The 16,386-nt window shown below is 38.8% G+C and overlaps 1 protein-coding gene across 1 annotated transcript in view; it reads right to left on the reverse strand.

Annotated features, from left to right (window-relative positions):
- LOC139743718 (Golgi-associated plant pathogenesis-related protein 1-like) overlaps positions 1-16,031 on the reverse strand; it is a 29,167-nt gene extending 13,136 nt beyond the window's left edge. Inside the window, exon 1 of the mRNA XM_071654175.1 lies at positions 15,357-16,031. Within this exon, the coding sequence (XP_071510276.1) occupies positions 15,357-15,369 (13 nt within the window). The 5' untranslated portion in view covers positions 15,370-16,031. The remainder of the gene's footprint in view (positions 1-15,356) is intronic.
- Positions 16,032-16,386: the final 355 nt, after the last annotated feature.

The following is a 16,386-nucleotide window of genomic DNA, read 5'->3' on the forward strand; positions in this document are numbered from 1 at the left end:
CATGGTTGTAGTACAATCAGACAATGGGATAGTGACAAGATTTCAGTTGCGCGCCGCCATTCATTAAAATGCACGTTAAGGTTGCCCAGTAGTGACGCATTTTGTATAGTTTCCTTTTCTAGTATACAGAACTCCAGGAGTCGGCGCCGGCAAAGCCAACAAACCATTCGTCCGTTCATTGTTAACACTGATTTGTTGGGGTTTTCTCTCTCCATTTCCATCCCCCCCCCCCCCCCCTCTCTCTCTCTCTTCAGGTGCAAGTTGTCAGGTGTTTTTTTTTCTTTCCTTGAGAGAGGTGTCCTATTTACGCAGGTGTAACCAATCCCACGACTACCTCTTATACGGTTCGTTGTTGTTGAACCCACACGTGAGGCAATATTTAATTTTCAGCGACCCCCAGAGCCACCGCCTGGTATCGACTGAAATTATTACCGCGGCTCGTGCTATATATGCGTGGGGGCAAGTGGCTATTATGTGTACAGCAAAACTTGAGGGACCGGGGTCAAAATCCCTCCCGCAGATTACGTGCACCAGGACATCTGAAGATATTTGAACCTCTCGCAGCCTGCGAGGGGCGATATGGTTCCAAGGCGAGATAGAATGTGGGGGTCGCGAAACAGCTTCAAGTGTTCCTATTCTTCTTAATGATTTTGTAAATCTGCACGAAGTTGGAGCCAAAAACCCTCGAGAGTGTTTTTTTTGCACACTCGCCATGTTTCCATGTCGTTGTCTTAAACACTCTCAGAAGCAACATCCTACAATGCCATTGAGATTATGCATGAAACAATCACCAATGGTAGTGACCGACTTAAAGCTAGCTGCTAAGTGAAACACACGTTCACCTATTTACTATAATAAACGTGTTTGCAATATCTGTTGTCTCTTCTAGTTATAATGTACGAGTTTATCTGAATTAGACCTGTAGAATGTAACATAAACCGTACATCGCAAAAACATTACAGTGCACTCCGTTATAGCGGACACAGTTTTTATGGAATTTTCCTTACAACGGAGTAGGCCTAAATATTCAGGTCCCAAATTTGTCATCTATACTCGTATATCTTTATACAGTTAACAATTTACTGTTCGGCTGTAACGAAATTTTGATAAAACGAAAGAAAATCGCCGGCCCTGAGAACTTCGTTATAACGGGAATGCATCTATCATTAGACGCGACAGTAAAGAATCCCCCCCCCCCACACACACACACATAATTTATTTGAAAAAGAAAGTATATTTTGAGCAAGTACGTAACTGAGAAAACCCAAAGGTATCATTTTCTTTGTTTCAAGACGAATTTATGAGGAAAAACATTTCTGCTTTTATTTTCTCATAAAAAGTTTGGCAGATTTTTCAGTTTTTCATTTGTTTTGGTTGTTGCTTTGTTCTTTGCCAAAAAATATAGGTTCAGACTTATCGAAAGAAAGAGGCTGACACGTCCTAACTACGGCGCATGTCCTCGCGGAGATAAAACCCCACTTGCATCACCATAACTCATCTATACGCCTATCAGCCTTCCAGGTCTTGATTCATTGGAACCTTAATACCTCCCGACTTAAGGAATCGCGTTAAGGCCGCGCTTCTGCCGCCTCCTGGCTGAGTGCGCAAAACCGAGCAACTCACTAAAAACACAATAACAATAACAACAACAACGCCAGGGATTCCACTTTTATCGGATATGACATTACTCGCATAAGACGGAGGTGGGTGAATCCGATCTCGGGTGCATTTTGTGCGAATAAATTACCTCATTATTCGATTGGCGACGACATTTGATCCGACAGAAATTTAGAGGTTAGAACTCCATAACCTTTTACCCGGGCCAACGTTCAAAGGAACGGATGACGGCTGGGTACAATGTAGGTCTAGAAGGAGAAGGCGAAAAGATTGCCAAGGTTTTTCAAGAAGAAGAAGAAACACAGCAACAATAACATCTCCGAGTCTTGCGTCCTGGAAGTGCATGCGTGGCGTGGGTGTGTAGGCCTATTTGTTTAATGTCTGATTCCTTACGTGTGTGAGTGTGTGTATACGTGCGTGCTTCTGTGTGTGACATAATTTTGGTGCACTATAACCAAGGAGGTAGTAGGCGATTCAACATAGTCTGCATCAAATGCACACAATTAGGTTTCATGTATAAGTCAGTAAACCTCAGTTTCAACACCGTTCCACACAGATATGTACCGAGACTGACCAAGGAGCGTCTGAGGACTGTCTTTTACGTAGTGCATCCGGAGAAAGTAAAGATCTCAGGTGAATTTATGTGCCAGGAAGCATGCAACAGTTGGTAATCCACAAAGTCCACCAAACGTGCATCTTCACTGGCGTCAAGTGTCAGGAGGAAGTACCTGTACGGTCGTTCATCAGGGTTGACTCATCGAGGCATGCACGTGCATTTTGGCATGCAACACCACCCGTTCTAAATGTTCAAACCGATACACACAGTCTTCACTATTTCGGCTGTCTCGGATCGCCATCTCCTCCTCCTCCTCTCCGCCACTCCCCGTCACTATCCTCTTTTCCCCCTCCCCCTCTTCCTCTCACCCCCCGTTCCTCTCCCCTCCCCCTCCTCTTTAGTAATTTGCCATTGACACTCTCCGTTTTCATAACCATATCGAGTAACGGTGGTAAATAGACATTAAGGGGCTTACCGGGTGATGGTTATTGCAGCAGTAGCAACAGTAATCGAGAAAATAGTTCTGCCTCATATTATATTAATGATAATGCATGTAAGATTGACTGAGTGGTAAATAAGATCAGCTCGCCATGAGTATCACTTCTACATAGATATAGATGTGTATAGTAAAATGAATCATCGCCGTGTTATTCATCACCCTTATCATTCTAAGCGTTACTATTTTGAGCTGCCACCCCCAACATCTCCGTTTTCTTCTTCACAACTACAATCACTTAAAAAAAAACACAGACACTGCTCTCGAGCGATTTCCTAATGGCCCTCGGCCCAGTTAGAGTGCAGAACTCGCCTTTTGTAATAATTCATGACCGAACGATTGTAAATATTGCCGCTCCGTCGGAGTAACAGCAGCAGTCGTCCTACCTCCTATTCACATTATACCTGCATTCCCCCTCCCACGGGTTGGCCGATCTACAGTTCTCGGCGAAGGTGTGATTAGGGTGGTGAGACACACCTCCCTGATCTGATCGCAGAGCTCCTTTAAGTTGGGGGAAATCATCCATGACCGAATTATTGCAAATATTGTCCAAGATTTATCAATACCACTGCCACTTAATCTGCCACCTATTTCCTCCCTCCCCCCCCCCCCCCGGCTTCTTTGAAGGAACTGTTTACCATTGGGAGCAGTGATTTAAAAAATGTTCGAGTTGTAACATTTGATCCATATGTCAGCCGTATGTGTAAGTCAGTAGTAGCACAAAACATCCTATCCTATAAAAAAAAAATCACAATAAAGCATAAAACATCATACACCTTGTAATACTATGGGGATATCACTATATTTTCACAATAAACCATAACTGTAGACGGCTTATTCTAGAAACAATAACTGTTGTCCACATTTTGTATATCTAAGAATACTTAATATTGATTGTACTGATTAACATTTTTACATTGGTTGTTTCCATCCCTAACTCACATTTTAGAACTATTTTGAAGAACTATAACTGGGTTTTTGTTTCATCTGCAGATGGTAAATGATGCCTTTAAAGTGGCATTCTACTCCAGATTCAAAATTGTCTTTTATATACTGCGGAGAGTAAAACAAAACAGACATGATGGTGATAATCAAATGTAGGTCACTATGAATCTGATATTAATCCTGCAAATATTTCCCATTTTGCGAGTACACAATGATCTCCAACCTTCCTCTGTCAGATATGTTTAGGCATAAATTGGAGTGTGATAATATACGGGGTACCATTCCATATTGTGCTAAAATTGCAGCGATTTTATAGCAATGATTGCTCTGTATAAAAGGAGAGGGTCGATCGTACAGTTGATGATTAAAAAAAAAAACAATTTACGGGAATCTTCCTGACTGTTTATTAATGATGGGAGAGAATAAACGTGGGGCACTGACAAAATCACCGTATATTCAATTTGAATATTCACTGTGACGGGCACCGCCACTTGGGGAAAATATACATGACTGCAAAATGTCATATGTCCTCTCTTAATGTTCTCCACTATCACCTTTCATGTTCAAGTCAACTTTGTCAAAGAGTGGAATATTCCCTTCGATGCAGTACTGCTCACAGGTGGACAAATGTCACCGCCCACTACCTTGCCGACGACATGAAGAATACAGAGTACGCACATTTTAGAAAATTCACTCCCATAATCGATACTATAGTCGTGCTGATGCGCGACTGATGGATGAGATGATCATTCACTTCAAATCAAATCGCAACTTTTCCGTTCGGTTCTGCACTGAAGCAGCATTCAGATTTGCGGTCACATCACAGCGCGAAAGAGGAATAAGCTGACGTAAAATGTTACTCAAAACGAAACAGACACGCTCGACATTGACATTACAACAAGCACTAATGATAAGTCAAGCTGGAACTGGCTCTAATGAAAGAAATGACACCATGCAACAGCCTGTGTGTATACATGAAATTTTATACGTATACTATTTGGGCTTCACTGATCTATACCCTATGTTTTATTACAGAAAGCAAGCACCCATAGAGCGATACTTTTTTGGGGGTGGGTAGAAATGGCTACATAGCAAGCACACCAAGACGATACGTCGGACATTCTCGTGGGATGGGGCATGTATATGCAGACGAACTCCCCAATTTTATTTATTTATTTATTTATTTATTTATTTACTATTTTTTGCGATATCACACACACTGCATTTAGAGTATTTTTTCACTATGTAAGATAACATTTGTCATTTTCCGTTTTACTTCTAAAAGTGTACGGTATTTCTACCATTAAAAAAAGGTATAATCAAGTAATTGCTCTGCAGCCCCCCCCCCCCCCCCCCCACATGTGTTGGGTCCTCTTTTCTTCCGCTGGAGACGGTAATACCTATTATACATGGGGTTCGGCATAATTATAAGGTTATCAAATTGCTTATTTGTCGGTTCGTTGAGGACAAGCCTACAGATTCATGTAATTTACCATTTAAACATTGTTCCATTGGTTAAGCTGCAAACCAACTGCTGAAACCTGTTATGTTTCATATTTCTGATGTATATCGATAATGACTGTTTGGGGAACAGTATCTCCCGCACGCTTCGGGATTTTTATTACCACCATACCACAAGTACCCCTGCAAGTTCAAGTATAATTCATCCGTGAATACCGATGCCTTGTTTGTTTTCTTTCCTTTTGGCACAATCTTTTAGGCACTTGTCTGTGTGATATATTGTTTGCCCACCACACACTTTGTTTCATATCGTCTTGACTATTGAACTTTGAGACGCGATAAAAATGTACCTTATGGGATTGCCTTTATACACGCAGTGCAAACACAGTACTTATCCCATATTTCACTTTACACCTATATACCCTGCGTGTTATTTTTTCTGCAAAAGCATATCAATCAATTTCTTCCTGTCTCTTTCAACAACGAACCATGCCATTTCAGTGTTCTACGAAGGATTTATAAAACGTTTCTTGTTTTATATTGATAATAATAGGCCCCTAATGATAATAATAATGATAGTAATAACAATAATAATGATAATAATAATAATTTGTGGTGCTTTATACGGGCATTTCTAAGCTCACTGGTGCTATTTATATAGAAAACACAATAACATGAAGACAATGCAAAACCAATATAACAGTAACGAAAATAAAAATAAAAAATACATGTTATGCAGAGATACAATAATCAACTGACTGTGTGCGCCTTCAGAAAAAAAAAATGTATATCATATAATTATGATATATACTAAGTATACATTTTTATGCATACTGTTTACTCTAGGTACATGTGTGTGTGTTTGTTTCAAGATGTATTTGTGAATGTGTTACGTATGTCACATCATCTTATCTTTTTTAGCTCCAGGCTTGTCCATGACGATTGATAATGGATGAAAAATGGACGACATAGCCGTATATAACATGATTTTTTGTAACAACTTTAGGGGGTGTCGTGGCAATCTTTTCAATTATACTAAATACATTATGTATAAGAAGTGATTTCTTCGATTTTCTGTGTTCCTGATAGATTCTTCACGTATTAATCCTTGATATTGTTTTCATCCTCAACGTATACATAATAATTAAACGTGACAATCACTGAGTCATGCCTGATTTGTCTGATTCGCAGATATTGGGGCGTAATTTTCTTGTGATTTCTTTGATAATAATGAGCATGATATATAATTTTCTTTACGGAGATGGTTCGCTTCATTGAATTAACTCGCATATTATACAGAGGGACGCTAATACGTGTTGCCATAGAAACACAGTGACTCCTATACGTTATGTCAAGCTGAAGTCCTCAAAAGAGCACAAAGAAGATTCACAAATTACATTTGTACATCATGTGATTATTCGAAGTTTGAACAGGGAGGTGCACCTCCCTGGATATAAAAACACACACACACACACACACACACACACACACACACACACACACACACACACACACACAAATTAGAGAGGGAGGGAGAGAGAGAAAAAACTCATTGATGTAGCGCTACAAATGTCGTGCACACAATCATGTACCTCTTTACAACGGAAAAGAAAAAGGCTGTGGCATTCTCACTCGAAAAGAAAAAAAAAAGATGGTTTTGCTTTGTAAAAAGCCACACAAGTCATAAACATGAGTTGTGCCATTCCAACACGCATTCTCAAAAAAATACTCCACGAGCTTTCGTTCTTTTGTTCGATGAAGAAAAAAGATCCCTTTGACATAACTTGCTGCTTTACCACTATAAATAGGATGACTTTATAAAAGATAAAACAGTTTTATTTCAAGCTTGAAATTTCTAAATTGTGGAATGCTGAAGAATTTAGCTTACTACTAGAATAAATTATTTAACGAAGAAAAGCTACGGCTAATATTGATAAGACTGGCGAATGAGAAAATGTATAGGGCCTGTAGACTGCCTTCGTGATTTCGCCTCTCACCAAAATGACCAAGGTAATGGTTCTTAACTCGTGCATACGAGTGTCTTTTAGTTCATTGCACTTCTCTTTTCAAGAGACTGGTAATGATAAGTACTTAACTGAACATTGTAAGAATCTAGTTTTCTTGGCATCAGGCTCAAAAGTTATGGAACTGACTATACGTCTCAGTGCATTGCGTTTTGGAGTGTACTTAGCGTACGATTTAGTTTCACAGTCTGAGTCATCTTCTTTAAACCTTTGCTGGCCACTTTGATTACCTGTCCATAGGTTTCTGTGTGAAATGAGCGCACATTGGACTCATTGGCATAGAAAAGGTAAAGAGGAAATCCAGTCCAAGTATAAGTTAGTCTGATAAGAAAGAGCAAAATATTACGAGTTCAATGGTATAAATTTGATCGAAATCGGACGAAAAATAAGGAAGTTATGACATTTTGAAGATTCGCTATTTTGGGGGGAAGCTGTTCTTGAACAGTCAATATGAATATGCAAATGACAAAGTGAGTATGTCATTCCCTCACAACTTACCATATAGTTTGTACATAAAAGTTTGAATTTTCCAGTTTTGCATTCGAACGCAATTATGCCCGAGGCTCAAATCCTCATATATCTAACTGATCACTATTAGTAAGTTATTCATCCAGGAATAACGTCATGTTTCAGACTTCAAGGACAGAAACATTGAATTTTCGTCATTTTTTTTTTGTACACGATCAATGGAAAATCGTGAGGGTATGACATGGCTAGCTCACTCATTTGCATATTCATACCCACTGTACAAGAACTGTTTTGGCGAAATTATCAAAACCTCTAAATTTCATAACTTTCTTATTTTTCATCCGATTTCAGTCAAATTTTTGCCGTTTAACTCATCAAATTTTACTCTCTTTTATCAGACTAACTTATATTTAGACTGGATTTCCTCTTTAACAAGTGTTATTAAAGGCTTGGTGCGGTAATCTCTTATCTATTCAGTGTGGACGGAGCCAGAAAAAAGGCATGCACATTCCTGCCTCGGTTGATTCGACATAGAAAGGTATGGAAGGATGAGCATCTTTAACGTCATGCAAATCAGACATAGACCTAAATCAAAATTATTGCCCCGAATTATATTTCGAGGTTCGACGCAATTTAAAAGGAGCTCCTGGAATGTTCGTTTCTTAGATATGAACTATAAGGATGGAGCTCTCGCCATCTTATAGAGTGGTGAATTGGTCAGACGGTTTAAATTTGAAGTGAATGCACGCACTGTTCAAGTCGACTCCAGCAACCAGAATGATTAGAATGATTACAACCAGACAAAGCACGAGTAAAACAGGTAATCTTTAAAGTATGTGGTTTTTTTAAGGAGACGATAGATGCAATTTAGTTATGATGTCGTCGCTTCATCAAATTTTTACTATTGAAATTGAATAAACCGAGTAAGGACTGAAGCATAATAGATACGTTGCATTATGCATTATCAAAGATTGGTGAAATCTACGCGAAGATCAGAAGCGGATCTAGAGGGGGGGGGGGGGGTGAGGGGGGGGGGGGGGGGTTACAACCCCCCCCCCCCAAAAAAAAAAAAATATATATATATATATGTATCCGGGGACCATTTTTTTTTAATATTAGGGCAAGTCCAAGATATCGCGCACCTTACGTATGGGACATTCAGAGATTTCAAACCTCTGAAAAGTAATGAAGGAGCACTTGGATTTTGCTGTTTATCATCAGAATGACTGGTATCCCTGAGAAGAACATTGTGTTTAAGTTTGATGTCATTTGACCTTGGGTTAATTATCTTATTAAGAAAAATATGGCAACTTACGGATGGGACAAGAGAAAAACTGGATTTTTCAAAATAAAGTTTGAATTGAAAATTCTCTGAAAGTACCTTATTGATCAAGTTCTGTTTAGAAGTGAAGAAAGGTACAATACTGAAGTATCTTTCAGCAAAGTTTCATTGCAAAAGAATAAAGCATTTTTTCATGAAGTTGGTTTAATTAACGAAAGTACACCTTACGTATGGGACATGGCTCAACTTACGTATGGGACATATGTCTTTAGTGCACAAGTGTATTCATGGGAATGACTTTGAATTTTCCCATAGTGTCATATTCAGTTCCACAAATCATACTACAACATTTAACACATGAAATAGACTGCTAAGTGGGTGCTTTCCCGGTTCAGGTACCTAACAAAAGCTAAAATAAGACAAATAAAAGTAATTACCAATTTACAATTAAATATCTTAGTTTGGATTCCGTCATGCATTAACACTGTCCTCATGATGTCTAACATACAGATACAGTATACAATACTGACACTCTATTTCTAGCCCATTTGTAATACTCTGGTCAATATTTTTATCATAATATCAATTGAAAAAAAAAATGTGCGAATTCTAGCTTGTGACCTTGATGTAGCACACATGCACATGTACCATGACGAATTTGTAGTCTTGATTTATTTCAACTGTAAAATCAAATGTCATGTACAGTGTAATTTGCAAATAAAGTTTGAAGTGGGTACTTTCAGTAGTTCTAGGCTTATACCTTGCAAGTTGTCTAAGTTTTTATAGAGCTTTATAATTGTTTGAAATGCAGCACAAAACACAACAACAAGAGTAATTCATTTTGCTCTGTAATCATCATGTTTTGCCATGTGCATTTTAGCTTCTGCAAAATCAATCAAATTTCAATGAAACTTTTAGACTTTAAAAGCCGTGGTAGAACAAAGAGATAGAAGAATGTATTTGTATGTACAGTGTACCTACGAGTATGCTGGCTTTTTTTCTCAAATTGCATGGCTTCAAGTCTATGAAACCAAAGACCACAAAATTTGTGTTAATACTTTGTACATACATAAATGCTTGTGTAGTGAAACAGGAAAGATTATCATTTGTATTCAAATCTTAAGAGAAAATATAATTCTAGATTTGAAACATTTAAGTAACTCACTGATCTGAAACTTACAATTGTGATAAATTCTAATAACCTCATTTGATCATACACTACCAGATTGCAATGTATGTTGATAATTGTGTAGATGTGGGGTACAAAGTAAGTATGAGTTGATGAAGGTGTCTCAGAGCACATCTGTCTCCTCAAACACAAAATAGAAAAAAAAATTGAATTCCCTATTTTTTGTGTAATTTGTGTTTTTAGCACTCCAACCAGGGAACCAGTATTGATATTGTGGTTCATGGTAAATGTAAACTATAGTCTTCATTTTACCGGATTTTCAGAAATCATGTTCATGACCTTGATAAAGTCATGACATATTCTGAGGGTGTGCAGTTGAAATATTAAACATCATATCAAAATAAAAAGTATTCTCTCCTTAGGGTTTTTCCTTGGCTATCAACTCTAGTAATGACAAAGTTACCTGCTGTCACCTCAAGTGATTTTTCTATTCAGTAAGACCTGTAATGTTGTCATTGATGAGCTCCACAAGCAAAATTGTTTTGATTTCCCTTTTGAGGCTGTACAGCCTGTAGTACATGCTGAACAATGTACTGCACCTAAAATGACACTCAGAGAATCCCATTCTCTTGGACAAAGTCATTTTGTAGAGAGGTAAAGTTGAAAATGATAACTGAATTAAGAAAATATCCAATATCAAAATGTTAAAGGGTGGAATACTAATTGAAGACCAGCTGCACAGCCTGTAATGAAAATAAGAAAATAAATGAATATTCTTTATTTTCCTTACTTAATCATAGATTGACTCAATAATGCTGTTCTTACACTCTCCCTGAGGTCAACTGAGTAGGAGAGGCAGATTATAGACATATCCTTCAGTGTAGGTGCAAAGATAAGCATAAACCAAACAAATGTAAGGACATATAAAGCATCCATGTCAAAAGGCGATTTTCCCATTCACTTTGCATGTAATGTCCCATACGTAAGGCATTTGTCCCATACGTAAGCAAACTTTAATTAGTTATAAGACGAAGGACTAATTAAATTTCCACATTTAGTTTTGCTAATCTGGAGTTAAAATGAATAAATTAGAACTTCCTGAAGTATGATTGGTCAATGTTAGAAATCTTCAGAGAAAACTTAAAAAAACATACTCAAATCCTTACGTATGGGACACTTCGTTCTGGGAAAGTGCATAATTTGCATAATTAATGTGCTGACCTTGTCTTACCAATTGGAAATTATACTAGCTCATACAGGGGTCATGTCCATAAAGGAACTAGGTCAAGGACAAATTCGACTGATTTTAGATGAATATTTTTAATTTGTCCCATACGTAAGGTTTGTTTTTACTTTATGCAAATTAAGGTCATATTTCTTGCATAAATTTGCATAATTCAATATTTTCTTTGCTGGAAATATATAATTTAACTCTTTGGCTACAACATGATATCAATAACTTTTCGATTAAATCAAGATGAATTTTGAGCATCTGAGGGGACATTATCTTGGACTTGCCCATTATCTTTTTTTTTAACTTGTAATTTTATTTTTTTATTTATGTATTTTGACCTCTATACCAAAAATAGTGGTGTTTTAGATGCAAGAAAACGCCATTTTCACACACAGATTTTCAAAAATTTTCCCTACTGTGGAAGGGGGGACACCCCCTCCCACACCCTCCCCCCCCCCCCTCGCTCGCTACGCTCCCTCGCATACCTCCCCAACCCCCCCCCCCCTTTATAAAAAGCTAGATCCGCCCCTGGAAGATTAATTCTCATACTATAGGGAGAGGGGAAACAATGTTCCTAAAATCGTCGATCAAAAATGTGAATTACAATTATATATCCAGAGTAACAACGTGAGGTGACGACATCATCCGCTCAGCTAATTTGCATATGTTTGCAAGCCGGTGCAACTGTTTGTGACAACATGTCACACTTTGTGACTTCATAAATCACTAAATTTTCACCTCAGATCCGATTCTAATTAAACGTGTATACCGGTCGGTTGGTTTGCATGTTTGTTTGATATTACACTAGCTATTGAAGTCAACTTGAGCATCACGTGCCTTTTCACTTCAGATCTTCATGTGTTTGTATACAGAGTTTGAATGCTTATGATTTCGCACCGTGCAAACGTATAGTGACGTGAATGCGAGCATTCATGCAAACGTGACAGGATTACTGGACGACCAAAATAATTCGGGTAAATCGAAAGAAGCACCAAGAAATATCTGTGCTGATGATTCGTTGCTGGGCTAAAGAAATCTAATAGAAAGGCTGCTTTGTCAGAGGCTGGCAGTTTGAGAGGTGGAAAATTGAACAATGAGATCAAAAATAGATCACAAATTTTCCGCTTCTTTACAGATGTAAAATGGTCTTCTAATCGAATCTTCAACTCACTCCCGAAGTGGGCTACATGTACGTTAATCGTCTAGGTTCATTCTCTTAAAGAGGCATTCCAGACGATTTTCATAATTTCACATCGTGTAGTACATAAATCGACAGCTCCATGTCATAGATTTGTGGAATTTATTGTGGTCTCTGAACAGAGAAACCAATACTCTGAAAAATCTTAATCAAATTACACTGAACAGTGTTGATGACATAGAGCCTCACGTATTTCAGAAATGTAGCAGTGAAATTCCATTACAATACTGCTTGATTGACAAGTTCACCTGTGTAGAATGTAGGCATCCCTTCTTCTTTTGATCTGTTTCCTTGAGCCCCAACTTATGCATTCTTATGGTGAGGCTGCCATGTCAATATCCTTGTTCATTGCAATTTGCTATAAATCTTGAATAGGTACATTCTTATTTCTCGAATACATTCTTATTTCTCATCCCAATCACTATAAATTCTGAAACTCTATACTCAGTATATAGTTAATTTATCGTTGTAACTGTAAAAATCTGAAAATCATCCGGAGGTCTCCTTTAACTCCTATAATAAGAAACTTTCTTCCCTTTGTATGATTTGAGATGGCGGGTGGCTCAGGTGGTTTGTGTGGCGGGAAATGTAAATTTGAGTATGGAACCCACCGTAACTCTATAGCTGTATGCGCATTCCGTTAGTCCACGTACAAAACTCACGTGCCAAAATCGTGTTTCATCTCCCTCCCCCTTGGAAAAACATCATACTAGTCACCGCAGCTTACCCTTGGGATATGAATATTTTTGTTCATTGTATATCCAATGCGCTCTCTCGTCAATGGTGGCGGTTTCTCTTTTACGGGAGCGCGATATTTCGAGACATGAAAACATCAGTGGAATGTCTCCAAAATCTCGAACTTGGTAGTCGGTTTCGCCTTACCCGGACAAAGAATGCACACATCTGGGTGTACACAGGTGGTAAACTGCATGTGAAACCTACGAAAACCACGTGTGTATTGAGTTTATGTTTTCACACCTATCGTGGATCTCTTTGTGTTGGCTCACAAGTCATGTGCGGCCATGTCCAATCAGCGGGGATGTGAAATTTCGTTTTACACTTAAGCTTCTATGATGAGAAAGAATCGTCTATTGTTCTGCCTATTTGAGTATATACACGTGTATTTGGCTTTCACGCAAAGTGAGATCAAAAGAAAATTTAATGCCCAAGTAATCTAGCAAGATAAGTACTGATAACAGGAGAAGAAATGAGTGGGACAAAATGATGCATGCAAAAAGGACAAAGTACAGAAAAAAAAGAAAACAGGATCATCGGATTATCACACTGAATAGGGATATATTGACAATAAAGTACATTGGTATGTCAAACATATTGATAGCAGCGCCATGTTTGAGTCTTTGGTACCGTGTAATCATGTGTTTAATAGTCTAGAGGAAAAGAAATCATACTGATTTGTTTGGAGATTTAAGTATATTTCTTAATCTCACAGTCCTGTTGCATAATGATACAGTATGACGTGTTTCGCGTTACAGGGCCCCGTTTTATCAAAAGATACAATCGATTATAAATTCCAATGCCACACAGGCTGCCATAGACTTATGATAGAAATCAACTATATAATCAATTATAACTCTTCATGAAACAGGGCCCAGATCACACATCGTACTTGAACTTGACAAGTACACTTACGGCATTTACATCCTGTCATGTGACAGAGACGATTTCTTATTGGCTAACTCAACACCACGTGACACTGATTGCATTTGCCTCAACTAGTGTGCATTCGATGTTATGCAACATATAGGGCCTATATATATATATATATATATATACACATATATACATATATATATATATATATATATATATATATATATAGGACATGCCTATGACTTCCTCCGATGATATCAATATCACAAAAGATTGTATGAAATTGTATGAATTGAAGCAAATCAATCAATAGTATTCCTATCAATTTCTGCACACAGAAAAGCAGCCGATATTTTAAGCGCATATCCCTCTTTGGTTGTTTTAAATCGGATAGTATAGTTTCGCATGAAAAAGGTATAGCCTATTTTCTTACAACGTTTTCAGATATTCCATCGATCTCCTAATCCAAAGGGATTGAGATTGATGACATCAAAATGATTACTTTGGCCAGTTTGGGGGACGTGCACGTGTCTGTTTTGGTTAGGAAACTTTTAGTAGATCAGTGACTGACTAGTAATACACGTACAGAACAAGTACGACTATACATGTGTGCGGGTATTGCCCCGGATTTACGGAACACTTACACACTATGCGACTTTTACCGACCACAGAAAGAAAAAGAAACCCAACAAAACAATCATGGGACTTACAGTGATGTCATTTGCCATCAATTGAATCAAAGTGCATTAATGCAAATCGCCTGTTACCACGGCCGGCGTATTGTGTCACAAGCCACTGTGCTCCATTTCAAAAGGAAGAATAGGATACAAATTCTATTTAAGCGGTGCAACGAGAAGCATCGAATAGAGATTATTCTTTGCTCAGGTCTAAAGCTCCCATTCAAAAACCCAGTGTCACAAGAAAGGAGAGGCGTGGCGTGGGGGTGGAGGGGGGGGGGGGGGGGGGGGGGGGTGAGGGTGGAGTCCGGCGGTGGCTTCAGGCGTCCGCAAGTACGTACAAGATTTGAATTGGCAAACTGCGTAAAGGCCTATACATTTCTACGCCAACAAACACACTTTACTGCAAATGTTTAAATTTACAGTACAATAATTACGATTTACTTTCTGCTCACAAATTGGTCAATCTTACGCCAGTTAGCAACTCAGAAACCAGACAGGTAGCTGTAGGCTAATTTGGTGTGAATTAATGTTCGTATACACCCATGTTAACGACAGCGTTTCCACTACATGTACTGTGTGGCAGGCATTATCAGACTTCTTTCGGGTGATGCATGGCAAATGGAGCGACACAGCACGTTTTGGTTCTGGTACTTACCCAGGTCGGACATAGTATTGCGATTGTATTGGAAGGTTACAGAAGTAATGATGTATCGACGAGTTCCTTTCTTCTCCTCGGATTAGTCGTGAGCAGACGATAGCCACCCTGCGATACACGCTTACTCGCCACAATCGATCGAGAATGCAGTTAACGCACAGCTAATGTTCCCGCGCAGTAGTAAAGGAACAAATTGCAGTCACATTCGGATCGTCAGTCACACAAAATGCTCCGATTCTGAAGCAGTACTTTGAACTTATCGGTAGGTCCTACCGGCTAATTATCGGATCAGTGCAAATAAGGCTTGCTGTTGACATTACGCCTCGTAGTAAGGTCCAATGACTGCACTCCGACGTATTTGATAGATCGTGTGCTGCGCCAGGGGAGGTAAACACACGCGATCGTCTGGGCATTTCAATGGACTGATTCTAATTCAAAAAGTCGGTTTCATTCCCGGCACATGAACGCCAGACAAGCCATGCAGGTTCACGTAGAGGACCATATGCGCCACAAATGTTCTCCTCACACCGTATACACTATTACATTGGCCTTCGATTGAAACTAGATCGCGGTATCCGTATTCCGCCACACGGCCTGAAACGCAGCCCAGCCTTCTCAAATGCACATACACACCGCTACCACAATGTACGGCTTCGAGACGTCATTTCTTTACCATGCCTTGAATGCATTATCCCCATACAAAAGGGTGAAGTGTTGCGCTAAATCTGGCCTCTCTATTGACATGTATTTCAGCATTTACTACGATTTGACTCAGTGACCTTTAGAATGAACGAAAGTGCCTTTGTAAATACCCTCTTTCTGTCGGGCTGTGAGAGAAAATACAGAAAAAAATTCCCGGGAGAGTTGAGAGAAACTAATGCCAAGAAAGTGGGGACTATCCTCACTCTGTTACTACAGTATGTAGAATCAGGGAGGTGGTTTCCTTGGTAGAATGTAGCTCAGGCAGTGCAGTAAGCCCTATTCTTTGTAATGGTGACATGTAGACTCTTAAGTTTCTCTTCAAAGAATC

This window comes from Diadema antillarum, unplaced genomic scaffold (genome assembly GCF_040938485.1).
Source record: "Diadema antillarum isolate AM-2024a unplaced genomic scaffold, OU_Dant_1.0 scf00000035, whole genome shotgun sequence".
NCBI classification, from domain to species: Eukaryota; Metazoa; Echinodermata; class Echinoidea; order Diadematoida; family Diadematidae; genus Diadema; species Diadema antillarum.